The sequence below is a fragment of the Pyrus communis genome, chromosome 8 (assembly GCF_963583255.1).
Source record: "Pyrus communis chromosome 8, drPyrComm1.1, whole genome shotgun sequence".
Classification (NCBI taxonomy): Eukaryota; Viridiplantae; Streptophyta; class Magnoliopsida; order Rosales; family Rosaceae; genus Pyrus; species Pyrus communis.
Genome location: NC_084810.1, coordinates 9,747,014 through 9,760,959, shown reverse-complemented (window position 1 = coordinate 9,760,959; position 13,946 = coordinate 9,747,014). Strand labels below are relative to the sequence as shown.

The 13,946-nt window shown below is 38.0% G+C and overlaps 1 protein-coding gene and 1 long non-coding RNA gene across 2 annotated transcripts; both read right to left on the bottom strand.

Annotated features, from left to right (window-relative positions):
* Positions 1-4,533: 4,533 nt before the first annotated feature.
* Positions 4,534-4,943, bottom strand: LOC137743633 (uncharacterized). Its single transcript, XR_011069509.1, has 2 exons — positions 4,815-4,943; positions 4,534-4,734 (listed from the first exon to the last, which is right to left on the bottom strand). It is a non-coding gene; the product is annotated as an uncharacterized lncRNA (long non-coding RNA).
* Positions 4,944-6,139: 1,196 nt separating this feature from the next.
* Positions 6,140-9,660, bottom strand: LOC137743508 (transcription termination factor MTERF9, chloroplastic). The gene is made up of 5 exons (XM_068483411.1): positions 9,336-9,660; positions 8,664-8,855; positions 7,862-8,554; positions 7,020-7,735; positions 6,140-6,794 (listed from the first exon to the last, which is right to left on the bottom strand). The coding sequence occupies exons 1-4, from the start codon at positions 9,621-9,623 to the stop codon at positions 7,418-7,420; spliced, it is 1,491 nt and encodes a 496-aa protein (XP_068339512.1). The 5' UTR covers positions 9,624-9,660; the 3' UTR covers positions 6,140-6,794; positions 7,020-7,417.
* Positions 9,661-13,946: the final 4,286 nt, after the last annotated feature.

Here is a 13,946-nt window from a genome sequence, read left to right as displayed (position 1 = left end):
TCCTCCCGAACTTACACCACCCAAGTGATGCTTGAATCTAGAAATTGAACCCGTGCATTTGTGGTTACAAAAAACACAATAGAAGTGCTTAGTGACAGGATCCAAATCTTTTGTCCATTGCCAAGCAAAATTTTTCTTAGAAGAAGAAGCCATATTCTTCAATACCCTAAACAATAAACAATAGATGCATGCATACAATTAATGAACCAACAATTTATTAATTAATTTATATACCAACAATTTCTAACAATTTATCAATTAATTTATATACCCCTTTAGTGCCAATTTCTAACAATTTATTAATTTATTTATATAACCCTTTAGTGCCAATTTCTAACAATTTCTAACAATTTATTAATTAATTTATATACCCCTTTAGTGCCAATTTCTAACAATTTATTAATTAATTTATATACCCTTTTAGTGCCAATTTCTAACAATTTCTAACAATTTCTAACAATTTATTAATTAATTTATATACCCCTTTAGTGCCAATTTCTAACAATTTCTAACAATTTTTCTAAGTGCCAATTTATGGCACATGGACACAATTTATGGCAACAATTTATGGCAGCCAGGAGCATTAAATTTATGGTATAATTGCACAACAGTTTATGGTATAATACTATAATTGCATAATTGCAAAACAGTTTATGGTTTAATTGCAAAACAGACAAATAAAACCGTGGGCTTATAGCCTTATTCCCCTATTTTCTACTCTGCGTCTTTCTCTCTGTCTCTCTCTCTATCTCTCTCGCAGAATTCAGAAATCATCCTTCCCCAGAAAATGCAAAACCTTCCCCAAAACCAGAAAACTAAATCCTTCCTCAGAAAACGAAATCCTTCCCCAGAAAATGCAAAACCTTCCCTAGAAAACTAAATCCCTAATTTCAGAAACCCTAACCTTTGGGATCTTGCTGACGGCGCTGGGGTTGGGCTGATGGTGCTGAGGTGACGGCGGCGGGGTGATGGCGGCGTGGCGGCGTGGTGACTGAACTGGTGTTCTAAGCCTCTGGGCTTCTGGCGCGCGGGAGAAGAAGACGCAACAAGGCAGAAGGCAAAAGGCAGAGGCAGGAAAAATGGGATCGAATTCGAAGGTATGGTAGAAGACTGAAAATCCTTACCCAAACGACGTTGTTTTGGGTTTGGATGGTTTTTTTTTAAAAAAAAAAAAAAAAAAAAAAAGGTATGACAAGGCGTCCAGACGCCTTGAGGCGCGCCTCCGCCACCTCGGCGTCTCCGGCGAAGCATTTCGCCTACTCCAGCAAAACTGAGGCGTTTGCCTCTCCGCTCAGCCTCAAAGGCGCCCTAGGCGCGCCCCGAGGCGAGTTCTTTAAAACATTGGTCGTAACAGACAACACCCTTATAACTAGCAGCAAATCCTAAAAACATACACATTTTTTACCTTGATTGAAGCTTATGTTGATTGTATGGCCTTAAGAATGGATATACACCAAATCCAAAAAAATTTCAAAGTAAGCAAATCTAGATCTTTTTGAAACAATAACTGATAAGGTGATTTCATACCCAAGTTTTTACAGGGCATTCTATTGATCATAAAAGTAGCATGATTACAAGCAAAATTCCAAAACTATAATGGAACACTAGCTTCTGTCAATAAGGTTATTGCTATCTCAACCAAGTGCCTATGTTTCCTCTCAGCAAGGCAATTTTGCTGAGGAGTGTAAGGACATGACACAGAGTGTATAATGCCTTTTGATGCTAAGAAAGCTTGAAACTTGTTACTCATATATTTAGATCCACCATCAGTTTGTAAACACTTGATATATTGAACTGTGTTGCAACAAATGAATAGAAATTGACAAATACTTGGAATATGTCTGATTTATTTATAACCGGAAAAATCCACAGAAACCTTGAAAACTCATCAATGAAGCTTACATAGTACCGAAAACCTTCTAGAGACTTAGTTGGAGCTAGCCCCCATATATCAGAATGTACTTTATCAAAGATAGAACTAGCTCTAGTTTCTTTTATAGAGAATGGTTGTCTACACATTTTTCCATACATACAAGAAGAACATACTGAAGGTAGAGAATCCTCATTAATAGAATGTCTAAAATTCCTTATCATAGTAGAAAGTACTTCCTCAGATGGGTGCCTGAGTCTCTTGTGCCAAATTGAGACATTCACAAGCTTTTCCAATTAGTGCAACCGCCTTATTTGAACCAACAACAAATCTCCTTGAAAGAACATTCAGTGGAATCTCATATAGCTCTCCTCTACTCCTGCCTTGGTACAATATCATTCTTGTTACCTTATCCTGTATGAAAAACACAATTTCATCACAAATGAACCAACATTCATTATCCTTGCAAAGTTTCTTTACAAATAAAAGATTGATTCTAATAGCTGGAACATGAAATATATTTCTTAAATGCAATGAATGATGTGGAGTAGAAAGAGTTGCATAACCAATGTGTTTAACCGTCAAACCTTCACCATTACCGATAGTGATCTTCTCATCCCCATTATATGTCATTGGTTGATTTAGATTGCCAAGGTTTAGTGTCATGTGATGAGAGGCACCAGTGTCTAGAATCCAAGTATCAGCAGCAGGAATTCCTTGAGCTTGTTGTCCAAATTCAGCTGCAGAGACCTGTGTAGATGCTTGAGCTGAATAGGCAGTGAGTGAAGAAGGTGGAGGTGCACCTTAATAGGAATAGTTATTTCGATGTCTACATTCCAAAGCACTGTGACCCTTTTTCCCACAGATTTGACAAAGAGTCACCTGATAGCCACTATATGATGATCCATTATCACTCCTATTTGGACAGTTTGGAGCCGTATGACCCTTGCGAGAACAAATCTGGCATTCAACCACAGTCCCAGCTTTGAAGTTTGTATTACCATTCCAAGAATTTCTATTTCCAGTATTAGAATAGCCATTATAGTTGTTACTCCCTCTCTGTCTATTCCCATTGTAGTAAGGCCTTGAGTTACTGAATCAGCCATAACCATTTCTATTGTAGAACTGAGAAGTATTGTACCCATTTCTATTCTGAAACGTGTTATTCCCTTGATACCCCTGATTATCAACAGATCTGGATCCTGCATTTGAACTTTCACCTTGTGAATACCTCGAATTTTGGTTGCCACCTTTGGATTGTTCTCCCTGAACATACATCGCAGCCACTTGCCAAAATATTGATCCTTGCTTCTATCACAGATTCAGCACCAATCAGCTGTGCTTGAAAATCTTTCGGAGGACTAGAGCTCTCTCTTGCCAAAACAACAGTCTTCACCATATCAAACTCAGGTGGTAATCCGGAAAAAGCAGTTATGACCAAATCATTATCAGTAATTCTCCCCCCTGCAGACAAAAGTTGATCAAGAATAGCTTTCAGTCTAAGGAAATACTTATCAATAGAGTCACTTCCCTTTTGAATTGTATGGAAATCAATTTTAAGTTGATTTATACTGGCCCTTGACACAGAAGCATATCTTTCCTGTAAATTTTTCCAAGCCTCATGTGATGTTTACACCTTATTACATATTCCATAGCATCATCTGACAACGTAGCAATCAACAGACTTAACAGTACCATATCCTTCTGAACCCAAGATTTATAAGCTTCTGTTATTTCTTTAGTCACTCCACTCTCAGTATCAATCACAAACTTTGGTGGACACAGAGCTTCACTAGTAAAGAACTCCAACTTTATAACCTCGTAAAACTGACTGAAACTGATAGTTCCACTTAACAAAATTGTCATCTTGCAATTTCACAGTTAACATGCCAAGCAAATTCTCAATTCGTATTGATTTATCCGACATCTTGATTACTTAATTCTTTTCACACCAATCAACAATCTTCAACAACTGATCACAAAATACAAATACCAATTCTTCAACACACACCAATCTTTCAAGAAAAATCACAATTTGAAAAGCAACTTCAACAACTGATCACAATAGACAAATGCCAATCTTTCACCAATTATCAACTTCACAATATACCAACAATCAACAATAATGAGTAATCTTTCAACATCAGTCTTCAACAATGATCAACATCCCAAAGCAACAAGCTCAGGCATTTAGCATTTAACTGTCTTGGCATCGGCCTTCTTGGCTCCATTCTTTACAATTTTCTCAGTAATGACACAAATCAGTGAGTCCATTCCTTATCACAAACACACATACACTTCTTCTACCATCAACAATTCTTGACATCGGCCTTAATCATACACAGAAGAGAACCCAGATACAAACAACCAAACAAAACACCCAAAATCGCCATAACTCTTCACTGATGCAAAAACACAAACACTTGGTGTGCAGAAAATAAGAAAGAAAGGAATCGACCTGATATCCAATTCAGCAACCCAAGAATTAAAGAAATCCGATCAGCAAGTCTCCAAGAACTGCATCGAACTCGTCAGCGGAAGAAATAGCACCAAGGATCGTCCGGGCGATTGATACCATCTTAACAGTTTGAATTAGAATACCAAAAGAACAGAAGTAAAGAGAAGCAGAAAGAATTTAGAGAGAGAGAGAGAGAGATTGAGAGAGAAGAAATGAGAGATTGTATTGATAGAGATTGTAGTTAATAAGTACAATGCGTTGCTCACAGGCTTTTTATACACACCTCACACATTTCATTTCTCTAACTCTCTTATACAGTCAGCTTTCTCATAACCTCTCCAACTAACTATTAACTGTTTTCTTGATGACATGGCATATGATGTGGCATCTCACAACCAAAATGGCTCTGCAAGAGTACAAATGATTTGTTTAGCAATTCTAGCTAGGAAGAAGAAGATGAAGAAGTAGAAATATTTGTTCAGTCACCTTATTTATATTTGATGCCAACCATTCTCACATCGCAAGTAATCTACATGTATAAGTAGCATCCAAGTAATCAGCACGTGGTTTTTGTACATGAGGCTGGCGATCCACTTTTTGAGGGTTCAAAGTATGTACACCCTAGCCAAATAGCAAAGAATGTTATATATGCTTATGACTCTTTTCTGCTACCGACCCTGGAGTGGATAAGTAAGCTTCTACCCGCAGACTGGATCAAAGGCCTGCAGTTTCGTTAAGACAATTACATTGAAGGACTTCACAACAAGGGTTATATTTTCAAAACCCTTGCACTAATTGTGTTCGCACTTTTGCTATGGCTAGATGTGATTTTTTGTGAGTAATAAGTTATGTGGCCGGTCAAGTCTTTTAACGATGATTCTATAGTCTCGCCCTTTGTAATAACTTTATATCTCGTTCTTCAGCGATGACCGATGTGTCCGCTGGTATAAGTTTGTGGCGTCTACCATTTGTAACGGAATCTAAACTAGTGGCGATGGTACGGATGTGTTTCTAGTAGTCATATAAGGGTTTTACTCAGTTTGTGTGTCCCTGTAAATTTACTCCAGATCAATTTTCTTATCACTGAAGCCAAGATGTTATTCACATCTCTGTATTTTTATGTGTTGACCAATAAAATGCTACTCTTATCTTTGCTTGTGAAAAAAAAATAAAGGGTTTAGAAAAAAAGGTATAAGATAATTTGGAAGCCAACTGTGAGATCATGAGCTGAGGTCATCTAATTCTAGGCTTACCAGCCAGCCGAAAGCTTGTCACTCCGTATTAGGTTCTGCAAACCGATGGGAAGGCAATTTAGGCTAATCAAATGACTTGAAATTGTGAACTAGAAACTTGTTATATATTAATTGTGTAGGTATTTGGAAGTAGATGTGAATCTTTTTGCGTTAGGAATTAGTAAGTTTCCTTAACGAGTAATCAATCTACATTAGGTTAGGACAAAAAATTTCATTTTTTCTTCAGTATAACTTGAGTACATATAGAATTCAGCACAAATCATAGACACTAAACAAGTCCGTAGTCTGACAGTAGGAAATTTGAGATGGTTGTACAATTTTCGTCTAAATTTACCATATCAAGGTATGAAAAGAAGAAAGCGTCTGCGTGGTTAAGTTTTAGAAAATGATTTTTGAAGAACTGTTGCAAAAAGGAAACGATAAATAAGAATTTTCATTTTTAAGATATGAGCATGCTATAGTTGTTTAATTCGGTATAATTTTTTTAGAAATGAAATTTTTAAAATGTGTCAGGTGCCAATGTCTAAAATGCTAAAGAAATATATGTACGTAGTAAATTTGTTATTGGTAGTAATGTTTTTGTAATATAAATTCAAAGCACTGATTGGGTGATACAGACATCGACTGGGGGCTAGATCATGGTCGGAGGAGCTAGCGAGCACGGCGACTGCCTGCGTAGTGAAGGGATTGAGCCAAGTAGAGGAGGGGTTTAGGGTTGCGGGCCTTGCGACAGTGTTAGGGGTGGTAGCTGGGCCTTACAAAGGCTCTCCTCTGGTTTGAATCTCTAAAGCCTCAACAGTTCCAACACATATATGAACCAACAGTCAGTAGAAAACACGATGCTCCAAGTCACATTTCTGCAGAAAGGCAGTCAGAGATCTCAGGTTTTTATATGACCAACCACACATGAAACTTGGACTGGAAATACAGCTCTACATTCTATGCCAAACACATCAGTCTGGTTACTAACAATATAAACAGAAACTTCGGAAGTGCATGTTACAGATCAATACATGCAAAACTTTTAGCAGAAAAGAGAGATAAAAAGGTTTATAAGCTACACGTCCTGGTCTTCGGCGTATCGTTAAGGATGAACAACAAGAATCATCCTACTGACAAAACAAGAGTGGCCCTTGTGTTTTAAATCAAATGCAGTTAGTAACGCCTCTCGTTTGTCCTCTTGAGTGTCGAGAAGATACAAATACACTACAACCTGCAATGAATTGATTCATCATTAGAAACTATGAAATCATATAAAACAACGTAAGGAGAAAATATCTAAAGGCAAGCCAGTCAATGGAACAATGTAACAGAATGTTGTAATTGTTTACTAACATGAAGGAATACAGCAAGGATAAATAAATATGTTAACATTCATATGGCAGACCAATTATTCCTCAAACAACTAATGTTTCTTGTTCAATTAGAAATAAATTACCTTAAAAGTATAAACTCCACGATGAGTGTCTTTTGTCTTTTCCGTCACAAGCAGTTAAAGCCTAAAAATTAATACTCATCTAGATGCTTCGACCTCAGAGCATAACCTTGTACACAAAACTGGAGCAGCTCCTGTATAAACAAATAATGGCACGGGAGTGCCGCAACGACAGCCTATATACTCTATACGAGAAACAAGCTAGCCACCCAAACAAAAAACTGAAAAACCTGGAAATTTTCTTATTCCAGATTCGTGATAAGCGGGGACTCTCAACTTCATGGCAACTTTGTTAACAATGTCATACCTTGAAATTCACCGGCAGAAGTTGCTAAGGGAGGATTCTCAGATCATCAAACACGTGTGTCAGTTAACTCACACATACTTCAAGGGGGAGGGTGTTATCCCTTTCTTTCATATTTTTTTGCAAACTCCTTGAGCAGTAAGCTCTGGCGGAAAGCCATATATTTATCTAAGCTAGTTCCAGCCCATTGTTGACAGAAGCATTCATCAGTTGGGACCAATGAACTTAGAGGAAATGGTCCCTTAGGAGCTTTCTTCAGAGAAACCAAGAATCTATGTCGAGGGCGAATTCTCTGGTCCAATGACAAGCTTAGGTACATAGGATATTTGGTCAAGGAATGCACTTCGTTATGAAGTTCATTTATCAAGTACTTGTACTTCGGCTTTAAATTATCCTCCAGTGATAGGGATAGTACCTGCAAGGATATATGTCAGAAATCCAAAAATTGGTCAAGATTCAGAAATTAACTTGTGAAGTGGGAAACATCCAAATAGACAGAATGCATCAATACTTTAATGGGCATAACATAAAGTAAGCATACCTGCGTTAGACTAGTTAAAACTTTCAAGATGTCAGAATTACACATCCCAATACTCCTAAGGAAATTGATCCTGGGCAGTAGCCCATCATCAATGCTATAGTGGAGGAACTGCGGATGTTTTTTAACCATCTTCACTATACTATCTCTGGGTGCTCCTATCTCCTTAGAAAGAAATAGCAAACGAGTATTCCATGATATATCAATCCTCTGAACCAGAATTTGAGGGCTTAACTGCACAACTTTACCTAAATCTTTTTCCTTAATCCCGACCTCTTCAACTAAGTATCTCACAGTCGGTTTCAACGAGTTCTCAACACTATAGGAGAACAGGGATGGTGTAGCAGCAATAATCTGCCCGACCCTGGAACTTGGAATGCCCAGATTCATCAGGAAAGCAACATGGGACTTCAAATTGTTCTCAACGGTATATTCAAGGATCTGTGGCTGCCTCAAAATCATTCTTCTTACATCTCTCTGTTTGACACCAACACTCAACAAATATTCCAACCTTTCCTTTGCTGAGCACACATTTATTTGAAGAGAAGGCATATGCCTCTCATACATTTGAATAAAGTGTGATTCCCTTAGCCCAAATGTGCTTAGATAATCAATAAGGGGTAACCATTTCTCATCCAATTCGACATCTTCTGACAGCCGAGGGAATCTATCCTCCATAGCCTTCCTTGTTGATAGCTGCAATCAAAGAAAAAAAATCAGCACTTTCGTACCAAATGGTGTACAAATGTTTTAGTACAGTTGATCATAGAATTCGAAATCTCTTCACATCAATCCACAAAGCTACCTTTCCCTTGCGAGGTACATCCCCGGAAGTGACTTCCTTTGTTTTGCTTGGACTATGATAGTAGTCTTCCTTACTACTCTTCTCTAGAGTGCGCTTGCTGTTTCTGCCATCCAAATGACCGTTGGAAAATCCCTTGTGGGATTTGGGCCTCTTTCTATTCACATCAAAGTCTGAAATTTCCGCAAAGTCATCCTGGAGAAGCAATACACACAGAAAATTCAGACGATGTTCAAACAAACAAAAAGCAAGGTTCTTGTGTCATATATACATTCATACCAAACTAACATTTCATTCATCAGCGTATCACGTATAAACAACTGATCAGTGATCACAGCCCAAGAATCAATTTTCCCAACATTGGGTGACGATATGCGAAATTCTTTCGAACTCATCGTCTTTCATTATACATTTAGCTTGTTATATACATTTTCAAGAACCCACAAAAGCAAACTTTTTGAAAGGGCAAAGAAAAACCCCCATAAAACCAGTATTAACCTCAATCCAATAAGCAACAAAATCAATAATTCTAAAAGAAAAAAACTTGAATCTACAAATTGACCTATACAAACAAATGGGTACACAAAAGTCAGCATAACTGAAGCAACAGCGTTCTTGTTATCCATGCCTCGAATTAATGAAAAACAAACAACTGGGGGTGCATAATTTACTCACATTGAGCAACCAATCGTCGTCAGACACGTCAGTAACACGAGAGACCTCGTCGTCGTCGTCTTGGTCGTAGGGGGAGAGAGGCTGGCCATAGCGGGAGCGGCGGTTGGACTTGAGAATTTTGGGGTTGGAGTGGGCGGAGAGCACCACGAAGCGGCAGCTGGAATCGGACCTTCTTTTGTGCCCAGAGAGATTGGAGAGGGTGGTAATGGTGAACTGGGAGTGAGAGAAGAGTTTCAGACAAGAAGAAGAAGAGGAGGAGGAGGAGGAGGAAAGAGAGAAAGATACCATTTTACTAGATACAGAAAGAGAGACGAAGAATATACTCTAAAACCCTCTACAGAATTATCTACATTATCATTATCTTCTTCTGCTTTCAAAATACATCTTTTTTGGGTTCTGATTTCAGACACAAAATTAAATATCCTCCTTTTTTTTTTTTTTCCTTGATCATTTTTAACTTGTAAGATTAACTGATTTTCATGCACGATTTTTAATTTTTTGACATCTGTTGTTTAAATCGAATACAATTAGCAAATATAATAAAATATGAGTGTATATGAGGAAAATGTCGTAGGCCTAATTTACTGAATCATATAAAGGATAAAGAAAGGGAGTGCGGCACATAAAGAGAGAAGAGAGAGATATGTAATTGTGAGGTGTGTGTTATCTCACCCTATTGTGCCTTTATTTATAGTAGTAGGGAAGGTTAGTACTCAAACAAATGGCGCATCAGGTCTTCACAATGAAGTAGATCAGTTGATTAAGTCGTCGGCACAATGAGTGAATGCGAGCCTCAAATCAACAAAAGAATGCATAAAAGGTAAAACTAACAAAACTCCACTATGGTAAAATCCAACGTGGGAGAAAAACCCATAGACAAAGGTGAAAAGTGAGAAGTTGCATTAAGTTAAAACTATACGCCTTTTGGACGCAAGTAGAATAGCTCACAAGGATATGACCAGCCCAGGATGGGTGTCTCATCAAAACCTAGTTAGGTAGCAAAAGCCCAGTGGGAAAAATGCTCATAATAGTAGGGAAAAAGAGTACATTACGATCAAAAAAGTATACTTCTGGATACTAATGAAAACTACAAGCATTGCATATGAATAGTTAGACATACCAATTCCTCGGACAAGCTTCTGGAAGGTCGACGTTGGTAGTGACGTCATGTAGAGGTTGGCAAAGTTGTCCAGGATCAGCTTGCATGACTTTAATCTCCTAATGCTTTGCTGATATAGATGTAGACACAATATGTCTTGGCTTGACTTCGTTCATGTATCATCTCTTGGTTGGGTTGATACATGTGGCAGATTCTTCATGGATCGTCGTTGGGACTTAACGATAGATGAAAACAGCAAGTACTTCGAATATGCTTAACAAGAGCTCTCAACTATGTCTCACGTATGGCGTAGTGAAGTAAGGTGAGTCTTGGAACAATTCAAAGATATCACAATTGAGGTCATATTGTGGACCTCCAAGATATTGCGATATCCCTAACGGTAAAGACATAACCATTTGGGGATGTGCCTTGTGCAAGTTTGATAAGTAACATGCGTCAGCATAACAAACAAGGCAAACATTATTTCGAGGATCAAGGGGGATCGGATCCACTCGGGATGCATTGGGATTAGCCTAAGTTCGTAGTACCTTTAAGGTAGCGAAAAAAAGTTTTTAATAGCAATTCAACGGTTACGTGTAGGCGCAGTGTTGTTTCTTTACCAATAGATCAACAGTGAATGAGATGTCCTTTCTAATTGCAATGAGGTAAGTATAACAAAGCGCAAAGTTAAACTCAAATATAGAACTTCGGATTTCATAACCTCTTCAAGGGTCTCATTTGCATATAGTGTTGGAAGATCATAGGTATAGTCAAAAGGTAACACCTTCGGGGTGTAGTTCAACTGGTCGACCAAAGTACCGTCAGAACAATGCTTCAACTTCAGGTCAAGGCATAAATGAGTTTTCCCAATATCCTTTATTTCAAAATTTGTCTTCAGGTGCAAGGCAGTTTTCTCAAGCTCTTCCAAAGTCTTAGTGAGATTCATGTCATGAAAATAAACTGTAACTCTAGCAATTCAGAATAAAACTTCATAATTTAACATGTAAGGGCATTCATTCATATCCCTGACTAATCAAATAATCACTTCGACAGGTATACCACATCCACTGGATTGCTTCAATCCATAAATGAATGCCTTAAAATGAGTTGAAATGGTGTTCCATGGTTTTGGAACTATTTGAACCAGTCTATGCAATTCTTCGGGAACTTACATGTAATCTTTGTATCTATATCCCTATGGAGAAACACTAACCACATTTGTAATGCTGCAATCAAACATAGGGAGTTTGAGAGATACCTTGCGCCATAAGGCGTGCATCATATCACATTATTTCATTCATCTCATTACGCTTCCTTTCCCATTAGTAACAAGACAAGGTTACCTTGAGTAATGTAGGAATGATAAGTCGAAACACACTTTGGTAAGGATTTTAACCTAGATTATAATTTTGGTTGCCCAATTAGTTCTACGTTGTCACTAATCAACAGAACACGGTTCGATACCGTCTTTTTTCATTTATGTCGGTAGCTACCATATAAGTGAAAACATCATCGATGATAATCTTATTCCAATTCCATTATCTCATCCAAACTAGTATACTGGACTAAGAACTTTAAGTCTCAGGAGTAATCCTGATTAATCTCATGAGATGAAAATGATTTGAGATAGCGATCGAGTATAAATTCATGTTGTGTCGTGACCTTCCTCTTTTAAGGAAGTGAATCCTATGAACTAAGTGATCTATCATGCTTCATGCCAAGAATGATTGATTGGCTATCCACCGGTGTACCGGGTTATCCAACACGGGCGGCCAAACCGCCCTTCAGGGGTGGCGCACACTTCAGGGATGTTGACTCAATGTCCATTAATTACGTTTATTCTTGCAGGCATGTTTACAGCTGGTATATGATCTCGTCATTTTAGCTTGATCAAAGGAATGCGTCTGGAGTAACATTCTGAAAGCTAGAATTCATCAGATATCGAGATGAGACACAGTGGGTAACATCCACGTAAATTCGCGCCACTCTACAAAAACGTTGACGTTTTTATCTCCCCCTAATGGCAGGAAGACTGTCTCATAGAAGTGACAATCCGCAAATGAGCGATACAGATATCACTTGCAAGGGGCTCTAAGAGAGCTAGTGTGAAGGAGAATTATATTCAACAAAGATTCACAACCTTCTGTGATGACCCAAATTGGTAAGTTACAGCACAACTTAGCACAGAAAATGCACACCCAAAACACATAAATACGAAGCAACATGTTTGTACCCAATAACCAACTGTAACACCAAAAATGGTTGGGTGGCAATGGGCCTTAAAGTGGACCGACATAGATGTGTTCAATATTACATAGCCCTAGGCAGAAACCGAAGGCTTGGTGCGTTCACCAACGTCTAGGCGATCATTGAAATTTCACTTTATGATCACTTTGCAAGGCTGTTTTAGGATGAACATGGGAATTTGATGTTCAATTATAAACCCAAAAGACGTGCAATACTTATCGAAAACCATCAATATAAACTCTTCACCATTATTTAGTCTTCCAGACTTTATGGGATAATTAGGGTGGTGAACCCTTATAGTTGGCCAGGAGATTTGGCAACAATATGTATGGACAAATATGCGACAAGTTTGTCAATTTATCAACCAAAGCCATAAGTATTTATATGGTCCGCATTTTGGTTGGATTAGTCCACATATATTCCCTTGAATCCACTGTGAAAAGAGGGTCGTTTCATATCTTTACTAGGATGATTTAAAAATCAATTTTCCTAACGAGCAAGCTTGGCAAAGTGTGCTTGTACGCACAAGATCTTTACTTCGAGTAAGGAGATGCGTCGTGGCATCATTGTTCAACCAAAGTGTCTGTCGTGCCAAAGCAAGTAAACTACTTGAATAACCTGGCTCCAAACCAGCCACACGTGGTGTGTTCCCAGTTGAGAGATAGCCCATTGGCCCCAAAGCAAAGCTTCAAGCTCATTTTTGGAGGTGGTACAAAGATATTCAACTCTATTTTCTTCAATAGTTTCATTTATGATCATTATCATCTTGAATATCCTTAAAACTCAACGACGTTCTTTCAGAACGGAGAGAATATAAGGTTTCTTAAATGGTAATTTAGTACCATTCATACAATGAGGAGCATGCCAATGCTTTTAATCAGGTTTGATATACCTGAATTCATTGCTAGAGATGTGATTTAAGTATAAAGTTAGTGTGCGTAGTATCATATTCATCCAGACAACTAACTTTCCCACTTTCGTACCTAATCCCAAGTTTAATTGAATTTGGTCACATGCATATAAGAAACATGATTCAATTAACTTATATTCGAGAACAATATCAATAAAATTATCCATAACTAAAAGAAACACCAAAGTTGAATCCAAGAACATAAAAAAATGTTCACAAAGTAAACCAAAGTTACTAAGGGGATTCAGCAAACATGACCATTCATGTCAAAATTCTCCTCTTCCAACGGTGTTCGGTGGAGCAAAATTAGTCTCACATATTGACTACTAGAATGGTACTTCTCAACGACATTGGT

Bases quoted from the DNA above. Each gene is read 5' to 3' on its own strand.
- LOC137743508 (XM_068483411.1), bottom strand. From the start codon at position 9,623: ATGGTATCTTTCTCTCTTTCCTCCTCCTCCTCCTCCTCTTCTTCTTCT. The intron at 8,555-8,663 runs GTAGCTTTGTGG...CTTTGATTGCAG, and splicing joins ATGTACCTCGCAAGGGAAAG to CTATCAACAAGGAAGGCTAT. The intron at 7,736-7,861 runs GTATGCTTACTT...ATATCCTTGCAG, and splicing joins TTTTAACTAGTCTAACGCAG to GTACTATCCCTATCACTGGA.